Source organism: Triticum dicoccoides, chromosome 5B, assembly GCF_002162155.2.
Source record: "Triticum dicoccoides isolate Atlit2015 ecotype Zavitan chromosome 5B, WEW_v2.0, whole genome shotgun sequence".
Classification (NCBI taxonomy): Eukaryota; Viridiplantae; Streptophyta; class Magnoliopsida; order Poales; family Poaceae; genus Triticum; species Triticum dicoccoides.
The window spans coordinates 348,523,302-348,543,804 of NC_041389.1; the positions used below are offsets into that span (position 1 = coordinate 348,523,302).

The 20,503-nt window shown below is 44.4% G+C and overlaps 3 protein-coding genes and 1 long non-coding RNA gene across 6 annotated transcripts; 2 read left to right on the forward strand and 2 right to left on the reverse strand.

Annotated features, from left to right (window-relative positions):
• The first annotated feature begins 2,232 nt into the window (after window positions 1-2,232).
• On the forward strand, window positions 2,233-5,400 carry LOC119308846 (bifunctional protein FolD 1, mitochondrial-like). Of its 2 annotated transcripts, none has more exons than XM_037585010.1 (5): window positions 2,233-2,524; window positions 3,196-3,515; window positions 3,798-4,034; window positions 4,138-4,305; window positions 4,908-5,061. In XM_037585010.1, the coding sequence occupies exons 1-5, from the start codon at window positions 2,281-2,283 to the stop codon at window positions 4,929-4,931; spliced, it is 993 nt and encodes a 330-aa protein (XP_037440907.1). In that variant the 5' UTR covers window positions 2,233-2,280; the 3' UTR covers window positions 4,932-5,061. The 2 variants fall into 2 exon arrangements, with proteins under 2 accessions (XP_037440907.1, XP_037440906.1); XM_037585009.1 differs by having other exon boundaries at window positions 2,234-2,524; window positions 4,901-5,400.
• A 476-nt stretch (window positions 5,401-5,876) lies between these two features.
• Window positions 5,877-8,926, reverse strand: LOC119308847 (putative glucose-6-phosphate 1-epimerase). Its single transcript, XM_037585011.1, has 10 exons — window positions 8,781-8,926; window positions 8,553-8,669; window positions 7,918-8,031; window positions 7,793-7,844; window positions 7,474-7,611; window positions 7,230-7,328; window positions 7,033-7,130; window positions 6,557-6,664; window positions 6,383-6,464; window positions 5,877-6,249 (listed from the first exon to the last, which is right to left on the reverse strand). The coding sequence occupies exons 1-10, from the start codon at window positions 8,861-8,863 to the stop codon at window positions 6,184-6,186; spliced, it is 957 nt and encodes a 318-aa protein (XP_037440908.1). The 5' UTR covers window positions 8,864-8,926; the 3' UTR covers window positions 5,877-6,183.
• A 2,945-nt stretch (window positions 8,927-11,871) lies between these two features.
• On the forward strand, window positions 11,872-16,533 carry LOC119305493. Of its 2 annotated transcripts, XR_005148684.1 has the most exons (6): window positions 11,872-12,311; window positions 12,968-13,075; window positions 13,808-13,916; window positions 14,006-14,081; window positions 14,935-15,053; window positions 15,601-16,533. It is a non-coding gene; the product is annotated as an uncharacterized LOC119305493 (long non-coding RNA). The 2 variants fall into 2 exon arrangements; XR_005148683.1 differs by having other exon boundaries at window positions 12,968-13,916.
• Window positions 16,534-17,152: 619 nt separating this feature from the next.
• On the reverse strand, window positions 17,153-19,745 carry LOC119308848. The gene is made up of 5 exons (XM_037585012.1): window positions 19,387-19,745; window positions 19,101-19,283; window positions 18,588-18,710; window positions 17,927-18,070; window positions 17,153-17,829 (listed from the first exon to the last, which is right to left on the reverse strand). The coding sequence occupies exons 1-5, from the start codon at window positions 19,495-19,497 to the stop codon at window positions 17,341-17,343; spliced, it is 1,050 nt and encodes a 349-aa protein (XP_037440909.1). The 5' UTR covers window positions 19,498-19,745; the 3' UTR covers window positions 17,153-17,340.
• Window positions 19,746-20,503: the final 758 nt, after the last annotated feature.

Consider the following 20,503-nt stretch of genomic DNA (forward strand, 5'->3'; position numbering starts at 1 on the left):
AATGGCTATTGCCGGACTTAGCTTCAGTGAGGAATACAGGCCCTGAGTGGCTTTTTGATCTTCTATACAAGCTAAATGAAGATGATCGCATGCATGTGTTGATGGTGCTGTGAAGGAGTTGGTATGTACGTAATGAAATAGTACATCATAAGCTACCGCCTCCAATTGAAGCTTCCTGCAGATTTCTAATTAGCTATGCTGAATCTCTTCGATGCATCAATCATTTTCCAACCATTGACATCATCAAAGGGAAGATGGTGCCGCCGTCGATTGGGTATAGTTCTACAATGATAAATACAGCAACGCAACATGCAGCCACAGTCCAGTGGTCTGCCCCGCCGGTCGGTCGCGTGAAGCTCAATGTTGACGGGTCGTTCGTTCATACCGATGGTGGATTAGCAGGAGCCGGTATGATCTTACGTGATAATGACGGCAACATTATCTTCTCTGCTTGTCGTTCTATCTTGCATTGTTCCGGACCGCTCCAGGATGAGCTGTTGGCATGTCAGGAGGGATTAAGCCTTGCTCTACAATGGTCTACTCGCCCGATAGACATCGAGATGGACTGCATGGATGCGATCAAGTTGATCAAGTCGCCTACCCTTGACAGATCGCCATATAGAATGATAGTTCAGGATATCAAGAGGCTCTTTGGTGAAAGGGATATCTCTATTGCTCATGTAAGTAGGAATCAGAACGTTGTTAGCCACACACTTGCTGTTTTCGGACGATCGGAGGGCCGAACTACAGTTTGGTTGCGCTCTGGACCTGCAGACGTTCCTCTGCTATGTAGGAATGAATATTCCAACAGTTGAGCAATGAAATCCTTTTAACCCCGCAAAAAAAATATCACGTTAGTGCATTTGTCATGCTATGCCCCGTATATGCTTCCCTTGCCTGCGTACTCAAGAGTATTCAGGTGGTCCTCAAATCTGCTCCATATTTTTTCCTTTGGATAGTTCGGAAATTGTCCGACAAAAAACACCAACCTAGTTAGAGTTGAGTCTATTCCCAGCTAACAAACTGCCCAGTTCGGCAAGTTGATACATAGTTTTTTTTTTGATAATGAAGATGGTGTATAATTTCTTTCACAAAGTGGTCCAAATAGTGATATTTTATTTTATGGCCAAAGCAAAGTACGCTTTCTCTCATTTTCCTCCCCTAACCCTATGTGGCTAAGGCAAACTCTCCCCTCCAGACTTCTCCGACTAGCCCGTGAATTCGCCTCACCTCTGCCCGCCGCTCCGGCGACCGGTGGTGGGAAGGAGAATCCCGATGCCTTTGCTCCGGTTAGTAGTTTAGGTTAGTTTTTTTTAGTTTTCGCAGATACAGTGCTCGGATAGATGACGACGCTTCTTCTGTGAGGTTGTCTTTCGGGTTTCGATCCCCCTGTAGTTTGGGTCATGGTCGAACTCCCCCCTCCCCCCCAAAGAGGAGAATGAGGATGCCAGACAGCTCCGACGATGAGCAAGTCTAGCTCGATCCATTCTGCGTCTTTGAACACTACTTCCACAAAGACGACAAGGATAAGGGCAAGGGGAAGGCCAGCCGTGAATGATCGTCCTTCATAGGTTTAGTATGTAGAACATTTTAATTTTTGATAGTCAAATGGCAATATATTGATATAGTAGAGCATGCCAATTTTCAATGGCATGCATGATGAAGTAGCCGGACGGTATGTGAGATCGGGATACATTTTACATAGACATAGTTTATGATCCATGTGATTGTATAGATTTAACAATTTGCTATTGAGACACCCGGCCGTGGAAGCGAACGTTTGCAAGGTGACTGGTCATTGTCCGCAGACATTTAGGGGACTGGATTAGAGCATCTTCAGCCGCGCCTTCAACAGCCTCCTGGGCCATTTTTTAGTGACAGTTGTGGGAAGTGGGGTGATCTCTGCAAAGAGTTTTTCTAGAGAATCTTTGCAAAGAGTGCTCCTTACCTTCGTTTCAAAATATAAGTGTTTTAGAGATTTCAATATGGACTACATACGGATGTGTATCGACGTAGTTTAGAGTGTAGATTTTCATTCATTTTGCTCCGTTTGTAGTTCATATTGAAATCTCTAAAAACACTTATATTTAAAAACGGAAGTGAGTAATGATTTCGCTTAATTAGTGTTTTCTAGTAACATTTCGCTTAATTAGTGATTTTGCAAAGAGATTCTTAAGAAAACAAAGCCGCTCAGGTGGCCCAAAAGGCCCAAAGGTCCATCAATATCTCCTCATTCGGCCTAGAGCTGCGAGCGCTTCTGGGCAAAGCGCTTTGACGGACATGGGCGGCGCCGCCGTAGCCTTGCTCGTCGCCACTAGACGACGCTCCACCCCGCTCGTTACCTCCTCACTCCCTCGTGCTGCGCGCGGTCTCCACGAGGCTGCAGCGGCGGCTGGGGAGGACAAGGCGAGGACTCGCCGGCGGAGGAGTAGTAGCAGCAGCTTTCTTGGACCGGACATCACCGACACCTGGGATCCACCCCCGCGCCCCGCGGCGAGGCCGCTTCCCCCACGAGCTGCCGGAGGTGAGCGGGACTCATGTTCTTGCCAATCTCTGCGTTAAGGTGTCGTATTATTGGCGTATGCTTCTTGGATCAGTGATTTCGGGGGTACATGTTGTGCAAAGCATTAAATGTTATCACCATTAGCTATATGTGGAAGTTTGAGAATGCTGAGTCCGCTTGCTTTCGGTTGTTCAGAACCCATGGGCACCCTGCAGCAGTGTTGCTAATGATTTAGAGGAGGTTTTAAGCTCTATCCTCTGAAAGTGGAAGCATTGTCGCATCAAAATGTTGGTTTAAACAGAGCCCAAGTGGAGATTGTTTAGAAGCTCTTCTTATACTGTCTAGTACGTATTAGATGCTTCGATTTGGTTGGTGTAGCTTGCTGTAAGTACCCGAATAATGGTTTTTCCTTTCTTTCTCCCTTAGATTTACTTGAGCAAGATGAATCTGCCCTGTGTAGAGTAGTGTTGTTTCGCGTGATGCAGTATTACAACGTCTGGTAGGTGAAATGGTGTCGTAGAATTTCAAGGTTTGACACTTTTTATGGTTGGGACTAGCTTTCACTTCCATGTAATGGACATGGATGAATTGGTACTTGTTTAGCATATGTGCTTCACCTTATCTCGATTGTTGTTGAGCATCTTATGCTAATGATTGATTGTTGTGAGTTCGTACTTTTGTTGCTCTTGTAGTTGATTACGAGTCCACGGCAACCACTATCGATGGCAAGTCCATTGCAGAGGACATAAGGTTACAGATTGCTGAGGAGGTTCTCCAAATGAAAAATGCAGTCGGACATGTTCCTGGCCTTGCTGTCGTACTGGTAGGCGATAGAAAGGACTCTCAGTCCTACGTGAGATTCAAAGTAAAGGGTTGTGAGGAAGTCGGAATAAAATCTTTGTTGGCGGAGTTGCCTAGGAACTGCACAGAAGATGAGGTGGTGGATTCGGTGTCAAGATTCAATGAAGACCCATCCGTTCATGGCGTCCTTGTTCAGCTACCACTACCACAAGTAATCTATTCTACTTTTCTTGTTGCCGCCTTATAAAAGCATGATGTTTGGTTTAGTTTGTAAACTGATAACATGAAAGCCTTTTTCATCTACACAGATTGCGAAATTATTTTGGTAACTGAATAATATTAAGTACTTCAGTTGTCATGGTAATAGATGGGCAACTTCAGTTGTATTTTATCTGAGTTTTCATTTCAATGTATGTTTGGCTTTATGTCCAAGCTCTGATGACATAATACATCATCAGGCCTTTTATTTATGTGATCATTTTGTGTAAATCAGCATATGGATGAAGAAAAGATTCTCAACGCCATTAGCCTAGACAAGGATGTTGATGGTTTCCACCCCTTAAACGTTGGTAATCTTGCCCTTAGAAGCCGGAAACCTTTGTTTGTTTCCTGTGCTGCAAAGGCCTGCCTTGAGTTATTGCTCCAATCTGGTATTGATCTCATGGGAAAGCATGTCACTATTATCGGGAGAAGCAAGGTTGTTGGATTACCCACTTCCTTACTTTTGCAGGTAAAGTTCTAAAATGTACTCACTACTCAGGAATGATTATCCTGCAGTTTTGGACTGCATTCTTTTATGATGACTGTATTTTAACTTCATTTTCTTTCCCCAGAGACATCACGCTACTGTAAGTGTTATCCATGCCTTCACAGAAAATCCAGAGGAGATTACTCGTGAATCTGACATTGTGATCTCAGCTGCTGGAGTGGCCAACCTTGTAAGAGGAAGTTGGTTAAAGCAAGGTGCAGTTGTGATTGATGTTGGGACAAATCCAGTAGAGGTAATAACAGATGTTTCTTGTGCTTTTGCTCAAGAAGCTTGACCTATAATGTTTATTATAGTGTCCATGTTAATGATGTAAAGATATCTTTAGTCAAGTAGTTCCGATTATAATTGCAAGCTTGTTTGTTACTCTGTGTTGGGCAATTTTCCTTGGTGCACAGCATGGTAAATTAAATCCGCCACCCTAATCACTGATAATAAATGTTTAAATGGTTGCTCAATTGTTACTATTAAATCGCCACCTTTTGTAGTACTTATACAATTAATGAGCTTGAGTATTGCTGAAGGTTTCCAAATTGAATGCATAACCCTTTTTTTTTTCCTTATAATTACCGACTGATGCCCGCCTACATCAATTCAATTGTGAGTATTCCCAGACCTGGTGGTCACAGCGTAGCATAGCTTAGCATCGGGTTTTTTTATACTTTTTTGCTTTTCCCTCTTCCGCACTGTAGATTAGTTTGGGTTTCTGTTTGCTTTTGTTTTGGTTTTGTTAGGCTAGGCTTCTTTTGCAGTCTTTTTTGGTTTTGGCTTTGTAATACATATTTTTCTTCCTACTTGGCTGTAACCAGTTCTTACGTTTATTTTTCTAGGATCCAGCCAGTGATTATGGCTATCGATTAACTGGAGATGTCTGCTTCGAAGAAGCAGTGAATGTGGCTTCTGCTATAACTCCAGTTCCAGGCGGAGTGGGACCAGTCACCATCGCAATGCTTCTTGGCAACACGCTTGACTCAGCCAAACGAGTTTATGGCTTGAGTGACTGAACGCCCTGAACTAAGAGTGTTCAAAAACGGTTTGGATCGACCCATGAAACCCGCCCTATACAAACCTTTGAACTAGGGCTGCTACTTGGGTTGTTTAGGCGAAAAACAAATTGAACTAGTGCCCTTCTGCCGGTTTTGGTAGGTTGATCCCAACTGTGGCAGTTCCCCTTTGTAAATTAGTTTGCCTTCTTTTGTTCCTCTGCCCATTGCTCTCAAGTTAAGCTAGATTAGAGCTGGGATGTATTTTTATTTTTTTTGCCAACAGTATGTATCTTAATGATGTCTGAACTTACAATAATTTATGCCTTGTCTGGGGATCATATAAATACGGCCAGCATACTAGCAAGAGCCAACTCACAGAAATCATCAAGTAAAGACAGGCACAGCTATATGGTTTCATAATGTGATGTGTGATTCATTATTAATTAGAACATTTTTGGACATTAAACAGTCTCAAGAGGCAGCTTCGTACTGATTTTGTCACCAATGTATTTATAAAATCTAGTGAAGTGTGAATCTGTGGTATTGCCTTTTGAGTTAAATCGACCAATATACGGATATTCAAAATGGCTCTAGGGGGATACAATCGACCAATATATTTCCATATATTCACGAAGATACTGACTGCGCCTATTCCTTCTGACTGCAGGGACTCGTTTCTATGCCAGGTAGTTAACTGACCAGTGCTTGATAAGCAGGTGTTAAAAAAGTGATTACTGTTCTTTGAATCAGGGAGATTGCTATGAACAAATCTGATTTATCCCAAATTTGAGCAGCCCTTGCCTGTTTCTCTACCGTAAAAAGAGCAACAATACACTCAGAATATATTGTCTACAGCTAGATACATCTTACATGGAAGAATGTTAACCCTGTCTCATTCAACTATGAGCAGAACATACTTACAAGATAGCCGACCACCACAGAGAAAGGAAATAAGAACTGAATTACTTATTTACTTATAAAACATAAAATAGTTATAGGATGTACATCTGATGTGAGGGCATAAGTTGAAGTACACCGGGGAATGACACATGTTTACACTGCCAGACACGTAAAAAGGCCCTTTGACAACATACTCGCCGCACTGTACTGTTCTCAACCCATTAGCTTCAGACAAGTTCAATTTTCTGCTCTGCCACCCAAGATTCTTTTGGACCCAGCTGTACTGTTTCAATCTACATGATGCAATCAGTCATACCATCAGTCAAGATTGTGCAATCACCAAGTGTGCCTCTCCCATGATTCATTCAGGAGCATGGAAGAGTAGGACAAGAAAAAGTATGCGCATTTATCAACTTCTGTTCATACCTTTGCATTTTCAACACAAACAAAGTCTTTGTAGCATGCCTCCATCTGCAAGTGAGGATTCCACAACACTGCATCTGACCAGCTGCATTTCAAATAGTAACAACAATTAGATCATGTGATCTTTGCAATGTTGAAAAGGGATGCATTATTTTATGGATCAATTAGACGACCTACTTTGTGTTTGAGATTACAATTTTGTCACCCAATCCATTGTCCAGGGTAAGCTCACTCGGTGCACCAAGGTAAACACAGTCGACAAATCCTGGAAAGGTCACCTCGTCCCTGCATCAAAAGGAAGCGGCTCAGAAGCGTGTCTAGATATTTACTTCATGCTCAGCAACTTACACTAGGATATGATGCTTCAGTGAGCGCATACTTGCTTCGAAAGTCAACAAAAGTCAATTCAATAGATTAGGAAAAGCAAACTAAGAAACGCAACAGCACCAAGTTGTGCAACCATACGATGAAATGACACTAAATGCTTAGTGCTTACTGTCAGCAATCTTATTTTCCACAGATGAGGTTAGCTTTATTGCGAAGTTCTTAGAAACATGTGGGAGTGTGGGACCCTGGGAGTTTCAATGTTGTAAACTTGTAATGTTAAGACATATTCTAACTAAGACTGGAGTAGCAGACCAGCTCAAACTGACCTTTCTTCTTTGCCCTCCAGAGGATTTTTAGGGTCAGGATCCTTATTGAGGGTCTTGCTACCTTTGAGACCTTTCACTGAAACACCAGCAATTGAAGCCTGTACAAAAAGCATTCATGTGTTTAATGTGAAAGCAAAATTCTATAGAGTTTAGCAAGCAAATGTTAGTTTGGCTCCGTTCAGAAAGCTGTAACTTACACTGAAATAAGTGTGGAGGGCTGAGTTGAATGAGAAAGGTTTATCGTCTGTATTTATTATTTTCAGGGTAGTTGACAGGCTTGTAGAGTGCAGCACAACCTACAGAACATTAAACAAGCACAATTTCATATGCTGCAGAAGGGCAAGATTGGAGTTCCAGTTCCAATTTCTGAATAGCATTAATAGGCTTATGATTTCACAGATAGAGTGCATGGAGACACATGCTACTACAACAGGGCTTAACCTTGTATAAAGCTTGGAAACTAAAATCCCACATTGAACGGCTGTACGAGTCGTCTTTTAGTTCCAAAGTTACAGTTGGATCTCCTTCTGTGACTTCTGAATCAGTAATAGACCAATTCACATTCCTTGCGAATCCATGCTGCAAGAAAGTGAAATTTGCCCTGATTACAACAAAAGAATAGGCTGCATAAAAATGTTCAATTCTTCCGCAGTTCATTGATGGACAGATGTGCGTGAACATTATGTAAATGATTGCCCACACCACAGCTATGTAACAATGGCTAGTGATGTCTCATTCTTTATATACAAGTTTCACAAACCTGCTGCATGGGGCCGGGGCCAAACTGGGGAAAACAATGTGGAATTCCACCGCTAGTTTCAGAAAAGGAAAATGTTAGCTGTGAGTTAAACTCTTGTTATTTATTCAATCGGTCTCAAGGCCGACCTGATGGGTTTCTGGCCGTTGAACACAGCATCTGGTCTGACAAAGAGCAGGTCCTTTCCACTGGGAACCTTCCAAGATGTGACGCATGCTCCAAATAGATAAATCTCAGCCTCACTTCATGCATAAAATGAGTACACAATTAGCTGTTGCAAAAGGTAAAAAGGAAGCCCATCTACTGTATTTCTGTTGTGGTAGTAGAGAAACTCTAGTGATGAACTGAGTTGGAACTAACAGAAGTGATAGGCTTACCCATGGTCCATATAAACATTATGTGCTAGCTACTATTCAGCAAGCACTACAAAAATGTACTGAAAAAGGCAAGCACTGCAGAGATCCATTGAACTATAATTCAGAACTTTCAGTATCATGCTGGCACCATAACAAAATAATAGTGCCGCATTGCCTTACTCTAAATAATGAGCCATCAACCCTTGTGGCACTGCTGCCATAACACCCACTTCAATATCAAACAGTTTGTTTTCCAACTCTTGATTTTAATCTTCACCGTGGCTATCAAATTATTTATGTCTGAACGAGTATTATGTTACTCATGCTGCATTAACTAAACTACAGAACAACACAAGTCATAATACACCTGGAAAATCCCCCACCAAGTCAACCAAACTCGGAATTACCTCCCGTGCGGGGATTTGAGGCTGATCTTCGGCAGGCCGCCGTTGCCCTCGGAGACGGCCACGCCGGGCGCGTACACCTTCTGCCCCGCGCTGGCCATGGCAACCACCCCGAATCGCCTGCGCGCACCCGGCAAAACCACGAGAACCACCACGGGGGTCAGTCCTTGCGAGAACGCATGAATCGAATGCAGACAAGTAAGGGGAAGGGATTGCGTGCGGTGCTGGTACCTGTAGCGACGGGCTGAAGTGGAGGAGGAGGAGGAGGAGGCGGCGAAGAGGGCAGGGACGGTGAGCGTGCAGGAAGCCGCCATTTCTGCTTGGCCTCTCGGAGAGGCTGAGACTTCGGTGGTGCTCTGTCTGGTTTTAGAGTGGCCGGTGCCTTGGATCCTCTGTTCAGTGAAACGCTGTGTGCCGATCTGTGTTCGAAATGGACTATGAAGCCTTTTTGACGGTTGATGTTCTTTCTTTCTCTTTTAGTTGACGCTTGATGTTTTACCGCACAAGGTAGGCTCATTCAAAATACGGGTGTCGAATTTTGTAGCCAGGATGCACTGTTTTTGTTTTAATTTGTTCGAACGGGGTGCTTTTGAAAAACATCTCGTGTTCCAGCACGTCGCTTCAATTCTCTAACCTTTGCGCTTCTACTCATGTTCGGATCCATTGATATGGTTTGATAAACCTATTTTCTCCTGAAAAGTATAACTATCTACTACATTAAAACAAACTGATTAGAAAAACCATGTTTCGTCCCATACAACATTTCACGGAACTATGTTTTTTATATACATTCAACAAATTGCATCAGATTTAGATTTAGCACAATGCTGGCATAATTCAGATTTAGCACAATGCAACAGAAAAATTACATGTAGTGGATCCAAAGATCAAAGAAAAAAACAATACTATTGGTTGCAGATCAACACTACACTCTCATGACGGATCACCATTCAAACCTCGCGCCAACTCTAACCAACAGAAGCCACAAGTAATCTCATTTCGCATTATGATCCTGATTCATAGGATTACCACACTTGGGGTCTTGTAGAAAAAAGTCCACATAACGTAATGATGAATAATCCCCTCGTCAAGAAAACAATGATGGATAATCGACTAACAATGTTAGATTCCAGGACAGTCGTCCTGTTCGAATCACGACTTCTATGAGTCGGCGGTGTATGTAGAGCCATTTGCGAGGACTAAAATTACGGTCAGCCAAAATGTTTGAAATAAAATTGTATTAATGTAATCTTGTGAAATTTACTTACTTATATTTCCCCACAGATAGTTTGTGTGAAATAGGGAACACAAAGCCACGCCACAAAGGATCCTTGCCGCTAGGCTAAGGTGCTCTGTGGCCTTCAGGGCGGCAAAAGAGTGCAAAATGTCCCTTGCCAACAATTTTATTCCGGGATATGCCTTTTGAGCGACTGAAAGGCGGAGAAGGGATATTTCTGGCCTCAGCAGGAGGATTGAGATATCTCCAATACTCACTCCGTTGTGCATTTTCTTTTGAATCTTTTTGTAACATATAGTGGTATAGTTCTATCATTCTTGCTAGTGTATTGCTCGTAGCCCCGATACGGTCTAATTGCCGACGACATCCCCGTATCCAAACCCATTAACCTCAGACTCCCTTCCATGGGCGACGTCATTGCCGCGTCGTCCCTGACTTCGGGTCGCTCCGTCCTGACTTGGCCTTGCCACCGATCGCCGCGGCGCCCCCTGTCTCCGGACTCGGAGCTACGTGCAAAATCGACTAACCCAAATTACAATTTCAGGAACTCCGACGAATAGCAAAACTGAAACAAATTACGGTAAATATTCTTTTTGCGAGAAGATAACTGTAATTTCAGAGTCTCATGTGTCGTTTGGATTTCGTATTTTTATGCGCAAAAACAATTACAAACCAGTGTGCTTCCGATTCCCGCGCACGCTTCGAGTTCGAGATCACCTTGTGCCCTCTTCCGCGCCTTCCTCCGCACTCTTATTACCGCCGGAGTTGCTCGCGGTCGCCGGCGGCGGCGCGTGGTCCGCCACGCACTGGAACCGGCAGGATATCGGCTTCGGCTTCCGCTCCTCGATCATCAGCGCGCGAAGGCACCGCCTCGTCTTCGGCGGCGCCCGGGCCGCCTCGCCGCTGCTTTCTGCTTGCGGTGGCGGTGTTCTTGCCGGTTCCTCTGGCTTCTTCTCCCCCTCCTTGCCCTGCCCCAGCGCAACACGATCCTCGTGGGCGTTCTTGATGTCCACGCGCACCCCGGGGTCACCGGAGTTGCACGTGCTCTCCTCCATCGCCGAGTTGTTCACACCCTGCACGTTGCTGTTCACGTTCGCGGCCACCGACGGCGGCCTCGCCGACCCCTCCGGCTCATTGCTTCTTGGCAGTGGCGCGCCGCTGGAGCCGTTGCCGAGGACCATGCTCGCGCCGACGTTGTGACCGGCCAGCGTGAAGACGCGGTACCCCTGGTTGCCGACGTCCGGCGGGCTCGGCGCCGGCGTCTCGCGGCCGGCCAGGCTCTTGAGCCCGTCCTCGATCTCCCGCCGGTACGGCGCGCGGGCGCCGTCGAAGAGGCGGGCCCTCGGGAAGCCGGAGATGGATATCTTGGCGCCGTCGTTCCCACGGTCGCCACCCCCGCTCGTGCCCTGCTCTGGGCCCGTGGGCGGCGGCGGCGACCTCGAGAGCGTCAGCTCCAGGTCAGCCATGGCCGGCCTGGCTCCTCGTAGCCGCAGCGAGTCTAAAGCTTCAACAGCAATCGTGTCCGACTCGTCGGACGAGTCAGCCTGGAGGGGGGTATCTTCCTCCACGGCGCGTGCCGGCGCGGGCTCCGCCGGAGTTGGTGTGGGTGAACCGGGTGCCTGAGGTCGAGGCAGCGGTGGCAATGGGGGCGGCGGTTGATGGCGCCACGACCCCACATTGCTTCTGTAAGGAAGCCAGAACCGGAACGGCTGCGGCTGGGGTGGTGGCATCGACGGCGGCCGTGGTTGGTCGGACATGGCTGCCGCGCGATCGATCAGTGGGCTATAGAATGCAAAAGCTGTGGTAGGGTGGTAGTTTCATAGGGCGACGTTGCCTTGAGCATGTGTACGAAAGAAAGGAATTGGAGGCTTCCTTGCCTTGCAGATCTAACTTATAAAGGATGAAGGGGTAGGTAGTCACAACGAAGGCATCGAGCGCACGGTACCACGCGAAGGAAAAAAGTCCACCGTATCGCGCCGCGCGTGGGTTGCAGCGCACCACGCGAGCACACCGTGCGAGGTAGAAAACGGCATCGCGCCCCTCGCTCCTCCCTCCCTCGTCCGCCCCAATCCCCTCCCCTCCAACCCTAGCCGCCCCGCTCCCCTCCCTCTCCACGGCGCCGCCGCCTCCTCCCCTTCTGCCCTGCTATCCACCGTGCCGCCTCTTCCTCCTCTTCACTGCCCTCTCCAGCGGCGGCAAAGAACGGCGGCACTCGATCCGATCTGCTGAAGAGAAAAGATGAGAGAGGGAGAGAGACAAGGAAGGAGAGGAGGGAGAAAGATCTCCCTCATCGTCCTCGTCGCCATCTGCCACTCCTCTGCCGTGCCCAGACCGCGGGAAGAAGCCGAGAAGGGAGGCCGGCCGGCGGCGGCCACGCTCGACAAGATCCTCACATTAGCCTCAAGGGAGAGGAGGTCTACGTCCCCCGTCCGTGTGAAGGGCGCGAACCAGGGCAGTGGAGGCGCAGGGCGCGAACGAGAGGAGAAGGTTGAGCATCCCGCCGACGACATCGTTTCGAGCTCAAGGTATTAACCTACTTCCTCTACCTCTTCCTTTGCTCAAGCCCAGATTAGTTTGGTTCAGATTTGGTTCAGTAAATTAGGCTAGGGTTTGATGGATTCCACTGATTTATGGTGATTCGTTCCAAGAACAGGATCGATTCCCCTATGCTATGATTTAGGTTCAATCTAATTGGGTAAGCCACACACACTTGTACACAAATTCCCATCTCTTTTCTTCCTACTAAGCCTCAGAGAAACCTACAGTTTGTGGATGTATGTTGAAACAGTGGTCCGAACTTGAAGATGATGAAAATTATATAGGGTTTGCATGGTGCCGCTCTGCCCAAGGAAGCCATGTCCGTGAATGCATTGTGAAACACTGATCTGAACTTGAACTTACATTTTAGAAATTAGCCTGTTAAGATTCTTTTTCTTATTTGAGGAATGATTGTTAGGATTCAGAACTTAGAACACTTGAACACTTTGCTTTCTTTTCACTTTAACACTCCCATTGTTAGGTAGGAAGAAAAAAAACTTGAATTTTTTCTATAGTTGGGCAGGTAACTCCCCTGCAGTTTTAGTGGAAATTTTGTACCGTACTCAGAAATCTTTAGTCATATTTTGCCTGCTGTAAAACTCCTCTGTAGTATACTCTAACATGTTTCTTCCTTCTTATGTAGATGGTCTACAGATACATGCAACAATTGAGGTTTCATGTGCAAGGAAGCAAAGAAGATGCGAGACCGTTTTTCTTTTGGAATAGAAGAATCAAAGGATACACCGACCGAGTCAGTCTGAACTTCGATTAAATATGATATGCGTGTTTACAAATCTTTCCTTCATGAATATTTTGAAACCTTCACATTATGCTGATATGTATTTTCTGGCAGAGCAGTCTTCAACATTGACGGTTACCATTTTTATTTTTTATCTCAGCTCGTGAGATTTCTCTACTGTCCTGACACAAATTTACTCTATATGATGAATCCAAGGCTCAGTATAAGGATTTCCTGATTTATTATTTGCCGCATCTGGTGTTTCTCATCTTAGCATGAATTTGAAGTGTCACCTTTTGCATCCAAGTAATACTATTGGTTCACATTGATCCTATCTACCATGTACCAAATCACTCACTTTTCTAAATACTGATATGGAATTAACCTTTGGTTACAACCCTATTTGGTTTTGAGTTACAAAATGTCCTTATTTAAGATTTTGCTTCTTAACATGTTGCGTTACCAGCTCATCCACTGAGGATTTTGAAATATGATAGTACTCTTCCTCTGTTTTCTTTATCTTTTATTTACAAGTTAGTTCTATTGTGAGGAGAAGCTTTGGAAGTGGTTAATCAGTTCAGTAAGATAATTTGAGGTCGACGAGCAGATTGATTGCTCATATATCCACCTTAAGATGGCCACAACGTATTTCAGATTTTAGCACATTAGCTGCCATCGTTTTGTGATTTCAGAAATATATTTCATGTGCTGGATGGCCTCACTCTTTTATTGGGTTGTTTTCAGTTAAAGGTTAGAAGACATGCCAAATAATGGATACTTCTCAATCAAATGAACAAACATGCTATCCGCCGAGCTTCAAGACTGAAGGGATAGATAACCACAACTTCTAATGGTATTTCTGCATTCTCTATTGTGCACTCTTATGTTTGTTTTGGTGTAGTGTCCTACCATTTATGCTTTTGTTGTTGTGGTTGTCTACAGACCTATACCAGCGATTGATTGTAGCATACTGGATTCCTAATGCTGACAGGAATAGCCGCCATGGCGATATTTACAGGTGCATGAACTAAATTTTCTTTTGACATCCATGCAAAAAGTATCAATCCACAACCCCTGCTACCTGACAACGATGTATCAAATCCTTAGTCAAGGCAATATTCCCCATTTCCTGTTGGTCTAAAGTCTAAACTATAAAAATGCAGTTCACTATTTGGATAGGATCCCTCTATCTTGTTACTTATTTCTACCTTCTTCTTGAATCCCTTTTGTGTCTATATTGTGATTTTCTGATTTGTTCCAGGCTGTGCACTGAGATCGAATAGTCTACATCATGCCTCTGGTCGGAACAAATGTATGCTTGTTCCCCTTTTTAGCCCACATATGTTGGTTTCTGATACTCATTCCTTACTTTTCTGTTTCAGAAAAAAAATTGTGGGCTGGACTGAAGTATCGAAACACACTTGGGATTTTTGTTTCCTGTAACATTTTATTTGGGGAGTTTGTGACTTCTAGACCTGAATGGTTGTGCATGGACCAGAATATGAATGAAGGATACTTTAGTAACATTTATGTAGAGGTTGTGACCTCCATATCCATTCGTTTTTGCTCTGATTCTTGGGAGTAATCCTGATTGATTTGATGTATTTGGTTAATTAGGGTGACATTTTTTTGGCTGATTTGGGTGACGAATTTGATACTTATGTGAATTGTTTGGAAGTTTCTTGGCTGATATGCGTCGTTGTGGTAGTTCTTCAGCTAATTGCTCTGCTCTGCGGTCGAGGGGGGAGCCGCCAGAGAGAGAACCAATCAATGCACAAGGAGTCGATAGTTTCAGCATAATATTAGGCTTCTCCATGTGATGTGATACTCTTGTGATGATGATGGTTACACGAGGGTGGTCTTTTTTGCAGGGCCAATGATGTGTGCAAGGACGGAAAGAGGCAGTCGATCAACGCTGAAGACGTCTTCAAGGCGCTCGATGAGATCGAGTTCCCAGAGTTTGTAGATCCCCTGAGGATTGCACTGTTAGGTCAGTGTTGTTGTCTACTTGTCTCCTGCATTCTGTTATAGGTTGCTGTTCTTGCTCGGTTTTGTCTGTTAAGCATATGTTCTTCCGGTTTAGATGTTGCATCGATAAATAACTCTGTGAGACTGTGACAATGCAACTGAAGAGTGCAGTTGCTCAGTGCTTTAGATTGTTGCCGAAAATCTGGGAGCATAACTAGAAGTTATTTACAACAATAGAATTTTATTGGTTGTTTATATCCTTATGCATGAGGCATTGTGTGACTCTGGGATTACTTTGCCTATTGTGAATAACTATTGTATTTAGATGCAATCCATATGTTTTAAGTTGAGATTTGTATTTTAAGAAGTATTGATTTGTGTAATTTGTGTGACATATATCAGGATTTTGATTTGTAGGCTCAAATAAATTTGGTCCATTTATATTAAATCCCACATTACGCATAGCAGAATAATTACTCGGTTTGGCATGTGCCATTTTTTCTTTATCTATTTCATCTAGATCAAATCAACCACAATGTCCTCATTAACTCACTTTTATTTGTTTGCAGGAGGTTTGGTAGGTTTGAGCATCTGACTTATAATCTAGGTTGATGGTGTTTGGCATTATTGGTTCAATCCACGTGGAGGTCCTCGCCGTCATTGCAGCTGCGGGACAAGACGGCAAGGAGTTTGTGCGCCTGCCTTACCTCTGTACAAAATAAACTGCAGATACAAAAAATGAAAAAGCAGAGCACTGTTATTTCTCCATACTCTGCATCCCCATCTGAGTCACTCTCTCTAGAAGCAGGAATGATTATACTTCAACCGACCATGCTCAGCCTAGAATAACACCACAACATACAGTAGTAGTTAAGCAACAAAACCTAAGCACTTCCCGTCATTGTTTGCTTTCTCATGTTTTTGTTTGCTTCATTGTGTTCCTATTTACTTGCATATAGAAGTGAGCAAAGTCGAAGTGTTTTGGGTGTTACAAAAGATTGTGAATATTTTGCCTTTATAGCTCTTTTTTTTATTGACTCAGTTTTTATGTAATTTCAAAGCACTTCAGATGTGTTAGGCTGCAGCAAGAGGCTGGAACAGATCTTTGTGCTATGACGAGTGTTTGCTTCAGTCAATCCAAAATACCTCTAAAACTACAGTTTCATTTGTTTGTCCGGTGTACATGAGAAGCTCCAATTTTGTCGGCAATAGCCACTGGAGAAAGTAGTGATTGGGTTTATATGGGATAGTTATGTATGTCCATTGTGTGATGGGAAATACAATGCAGTAGTTAATTGTCACATGGCTTCTCAATAGTGGCTTCTCAGTAAAAATGTTATATGATGTATGATAGCCATGAGTATGATGATTTTTTGGATGGGCGGTAAGCTTCCCATGTTTGATGTTTTTTTTACTTTTTAAAATTGAACGATGCTGGTGAGAATAGTACTGTGGTGTACACTTCTATTTGGTCATATATTTTGTCCTTTTTTGGTTCTCAGTGTGGATATACGGTCCCCATTTTTTATTTTGTTCTATTTAATTTGGTTCTATAAGATTAAGATCCATACTTATCTTTAATCTGATGTTGTTCATGTATATGATGTCCTTCGATTTTAGAAATAGTATCTTATGTTGAATGTATTCTTCCTTTGTCAAATTTTTGTGCTATCTACCTCAGGACTTGCCTTTAAAATAGGTAAAATTGGTATCATTGGTGAAACCTTTTTTTTACTTGGCTAAATCCTAATTTTAGCAACACTTATGGTTTCACATGATCTTTACTCTTGCTCAAACATAAAGTTATCAAATAATGTAAAAAAAACCAACACGAACATGGTTTTCAAACAGGTCTTTGCGCCATTTGGCGCAACGAGTCATCTAGTTTGGAGAAAAGATGGATGAACTCACCCACAAGTTTTGGCCAGGTTCAGAGATTGGCATCTGGTTCATCTGGTTAGCTTCAGTTTTCATGAAACTTCGATTCACATGAGCTCACATCATCACGCAGCAACACTGTAAATTTGTTAAAATATTTTAAAGGAATGTAGTAGGTATGCCAAGCACACCAGGCATGGAGATCAAGCAACTTCAGCTGTCCAGAAAGTTCAGAACTGCATATCAAACTGAACCAAAGTAATGATAGCTTCTGGTCGAAGTAGAATTTCATTTGTAACATCATCAAAACAATTATACACCATTCAACATCTCTATCTCAGACATGCTCATCCATAATCATGACCAGTAATCCAAAATTCGAGGAATGCTACACCATCAACACAAAACTGCAAACATATACACTAACTTAGTTATACATTGATCAGGCTTGATAGTTTATCCTGCCCCTGTTGTCTTGTCAATCTAAGGGAACTTCCCTGTCGTCCAGCTTTTCTTCTCTGTCGCCACCTTTCCTTAACATCATTACAATCTTCTGTTAGAACGTCTCCATTAACATCATGATTTTCTTCAGTATGCTGGTTGGCATCCCCATTGCTTGCCAGGCCTCGCAGCCGAGCAGTTTCCGCTATTAGGTCATTCACCAGCATCTCGGTCGTCCTTGTGGTAATCCCTCTCACATACCATGCGATGGGCTGTGGGGGCAACAGAGCAGGCTCAATAAGCTGATCCAAGGTAATGGCAGATCCAACTCTTCCTCTGCCAGCAGAACAAGAATCATATTCTTCCAGCGTATGTGGATCAAGAGGAAGGCATGCTTCCTTGTCAACAAACAGGGGCTCTATTTTCCAGCAACCCTCAAACTTCTTCATAAAACCACTTCGCCCTTGTTTGAACTTCACCTGCAAAATGTTTATAGCCCGAAACCATGTATCATGGTATCAGAAAACAGATTGCACATGTTGCTAAAAGGTTTATGGAAAAGTTTCAAGTTATTACAGTGTGATTTCTTCTGTCCTGGTCAACAAAAACATGGACTGATAAGATGCCGGACCACCAAAGGAATTTCCATATCGCTGCCTGTTCCACTTCAACTATCTGCCTTGATCCTTCATCAAGCAACACGTTCCTTGACACCACTTCCTGAAAATTAGAGCAATATGCCGTGCATGGTTAAGATAACACAATTACTTCTTTAGAAGTTCTTTGGGTCGTTTAGCTGGCAGCAGTAGCCAAATTTGGGAAATCATGAAGAATCAACAACATATATGCTTGCATGGCCTCTCATATTTCTTTCATAGTTTCAAGGATCGCAATATAAGTACTCCGAACACACTGTAAAGGACATACAACTTCATAAAAAACATCACATATCAGTTTCTGTCATTCAACAACTTGGGTGGTACAATTACAGGTTCTGGGCCAACCACTTAACCATGTCTTAAGTTAGTTAATGGACACCTAAGAAATGTATGATGAATGAACATGTTCAATTTTCAGGGGATTGCATCACAGAACTATCTTGATATGCACAATGACATACAAACAGCAACGACTGAGAAATTAAGAACAGGGATGAAGCATCGAACAGTTCCCTGGACAATCACAAGGCCGTTCCACCTTGGACATTCTGAATAAGTAAGAGTATATCTGTGCGCACCTTGATATTTTTGAACACTCTTTTGTTCTCCGGGTCAATTATAATGTTGTAAACTGCATCCGGTGGCAATCCTGCCTTAAATTTTAGATTAAGATTGCAAAGAGAGCCTTGTGGCACAGTCACCTGTAAGTAATTATTTAATATTGTAAAAGGTTAGGATATCAAAGTAATTCCTAAAAAGAAGGATATCAAAATAATTTAACAATCTAGAAATGATAATGACCTATTGGAACACGGAACTCAGAGATGTCCCAGCAAGAAGAAATATTTCAATCTTGTGTCCAGTTTAATTTTCCAAAATATTAGGCCATCTTCTAACCTACAATACAAGCATCCCCAATCGCAATCCTTGTATCACTATTCGTTATCAAATACTCCCTCCGTCCGGAGCTTAAATACATCCGTTTGAGCGTCAACTAATTCCGGACTCAACTAATTCCGGAGGGAGGGAGTAGTACCTTGTAGATACATCCGTTTGAGCGTTAAACTAATTCCGGACGGAGGGAGTAGTACCTTGATTTCTGGAGGCTGATCAGTCCAACTAGGATTGTCCCTCCAAGCCTGGAGCTGCCGGTCCAAGCTATCCTCTGAAGCAGCAGCAGCGGTATATGATACCCTCACCTTTTCTGATGGCATTTGTGCCTTGATACCGCCACCGCTAACACCATCCATCTTCAAGAAACGCCCAAAATGTAGCTGTCACAAGCTCCAAACAGGTCAGTTTACATCTGCGCAACCAATTTCGACCCCCTCGATCGATAATAAAAGGAATTTTTCACCTGATCAAGAAGCAACCTACCTTGAGAGAGTTTTGGATCTTATCCGGGATCTGCATGAGGCTATCCATAGGCTTCTGTAGCCAGCCATCCGTCCGGAGGCTCACCCCCGGTTCTTGATTACTGCTTCCCATTAGGAAAAAAAACAGAGCGGGCACCTAATGCGCTGGAACAGAATCTAGCCTCGGGGAAAATGGGAGAATGGGGATTCGGCTGAGGTGGCGACTGGCGCCGGAATGGGCGGACTGGAGGACGAGCAGGCGCTCCGGTAATCTTAGATTCCACTTTTGCGATGAGTGATTTGAGATTGGGATGGGAGGAAAGTGGAGCACGAGAGAGACCACGACTTCCGGAGCCCAGCCCTTCTCTTTGCCTGAGTTCATCCAATGGCAATCCCAAAGAGTGTTAAGAGCAAATCCAACTCGCCGATCTATTTCGTCCGCAGCGCGTATCTGTCTGGGTCAAAACATACATAAAAGTCAATGCAATACACTGACCTAAACGGATGAGCGTTCGCTTTTCGTTCGCCGAGCGATTCATTCCTGGCCTAAATTCAAGCCTCATTTGCGTCGGCGTGGACGCGGGCGACACCCACCTACTCCTCCCTCTGCCTCGCTAGTCGGTGACACATCGGCCATTTTCTTCCTCCCATCGACAGCAAGCCCCACGCCGCCGCCGCCGTTGCCCAGTTTCCGGTGCCCTTGCCAGCAGTCTGCACCCACATACCTTCCCCGCAGCACGTCACCTTCCCACTTCGTCGCCGCCGGGCCACCACAGCTTCTTCCCCGACGTCGCCGCGAGCACCACCTCTGCCCCGCGCGCCCAACCAGCTCCTTCGACAACGCCGGCACGCTCATCTGGCACCACCACGCTCGTCGGACGCCGCCAGGCCAGCTACCTGGTCCAGGGGAGGCGCGCGTCTCTTCGCGGCGTGCTTCTTCGATGACACCCGCAAGTTGTTCGACGGTTGCCCACAAGGTACAAATGGACTCCGCCGACGAGTTCTTTTTCCACAATTTTCTTTGCAACTCGGATGATTCTTCATCCGGCGATGAGGAGATGGTGGTTGTTGTGTTGGTCGTCCATGACCACCTTAGTAGGCAGCGACCATTGTTCCGGGGCTCGATACCGGGGCACACT

Bases quoted from the DNA above. Each gene is read 5' to 3' on its own strand.
- LOC119308846 (XM_037585009.1), top strand. From the start codon at position 2,281: ATGGGCGGCGCCGCCGTAGCCTTGCTCGTCGCCACTAGACGACGCTCC. The intron at 3,516-3,797 runs GTAATCTATTCT...TGTGTAAATCAG, and splicing joins TTCAGCTACCACTACCACAA to CATATGGATGAAGAAAAGAT. The intron at 4,306-4,900 runs GTAATAACAGAT...TTATTTTTCTAG, and splicing joins TTGGGACAAATCCAGTAGAG to GATCCAGCCAGTGATTATGG.
- LOC119308847 (XM_037585011.1), bottom strand. From the start codon at position 8,863: ATGGCGGCTTCCTGCACGCTCACCGTCCCTGCCCTCTTCGCCGCCTCC. The intron at 7,612-7,792 runs GTTTGTGAAACT...ACTTTCTTGCAG, and splicing joins GCCCCGGCCCCATGCAGCAG to CATGGATTCGCAAGGAATGT. The intron at 6,465-6,556 runs GTAGGTCGTCTA...TTTGAAATGCAG, and splicing joins ATTGTAATCTCAAACACAAA to CTGGTCAGATGCAGTGTTGT.
- LOC119308848 (XM_037585012.1), bottom strand. From the start codon at position 19,497: ATGGGAAGCAGTAATCAAGAACCGGGGGTGAGCCTCCGGACGGATGGC. The intron at 18,071-18,587 runs GTGCGCACAGAT...TCTAATTTTCAG, and splicing joins GAGTGTTCAAAAATATCAAG to GAAGTGGTGTCAAGGAACGT. The intron at 17,830-17,926 runs GTAATAACTTGA...AACATTTTGCAG, and splicing joins AGGACAGAAGAAATCACACT to GTGAAGTTCAAACAAGGGCG.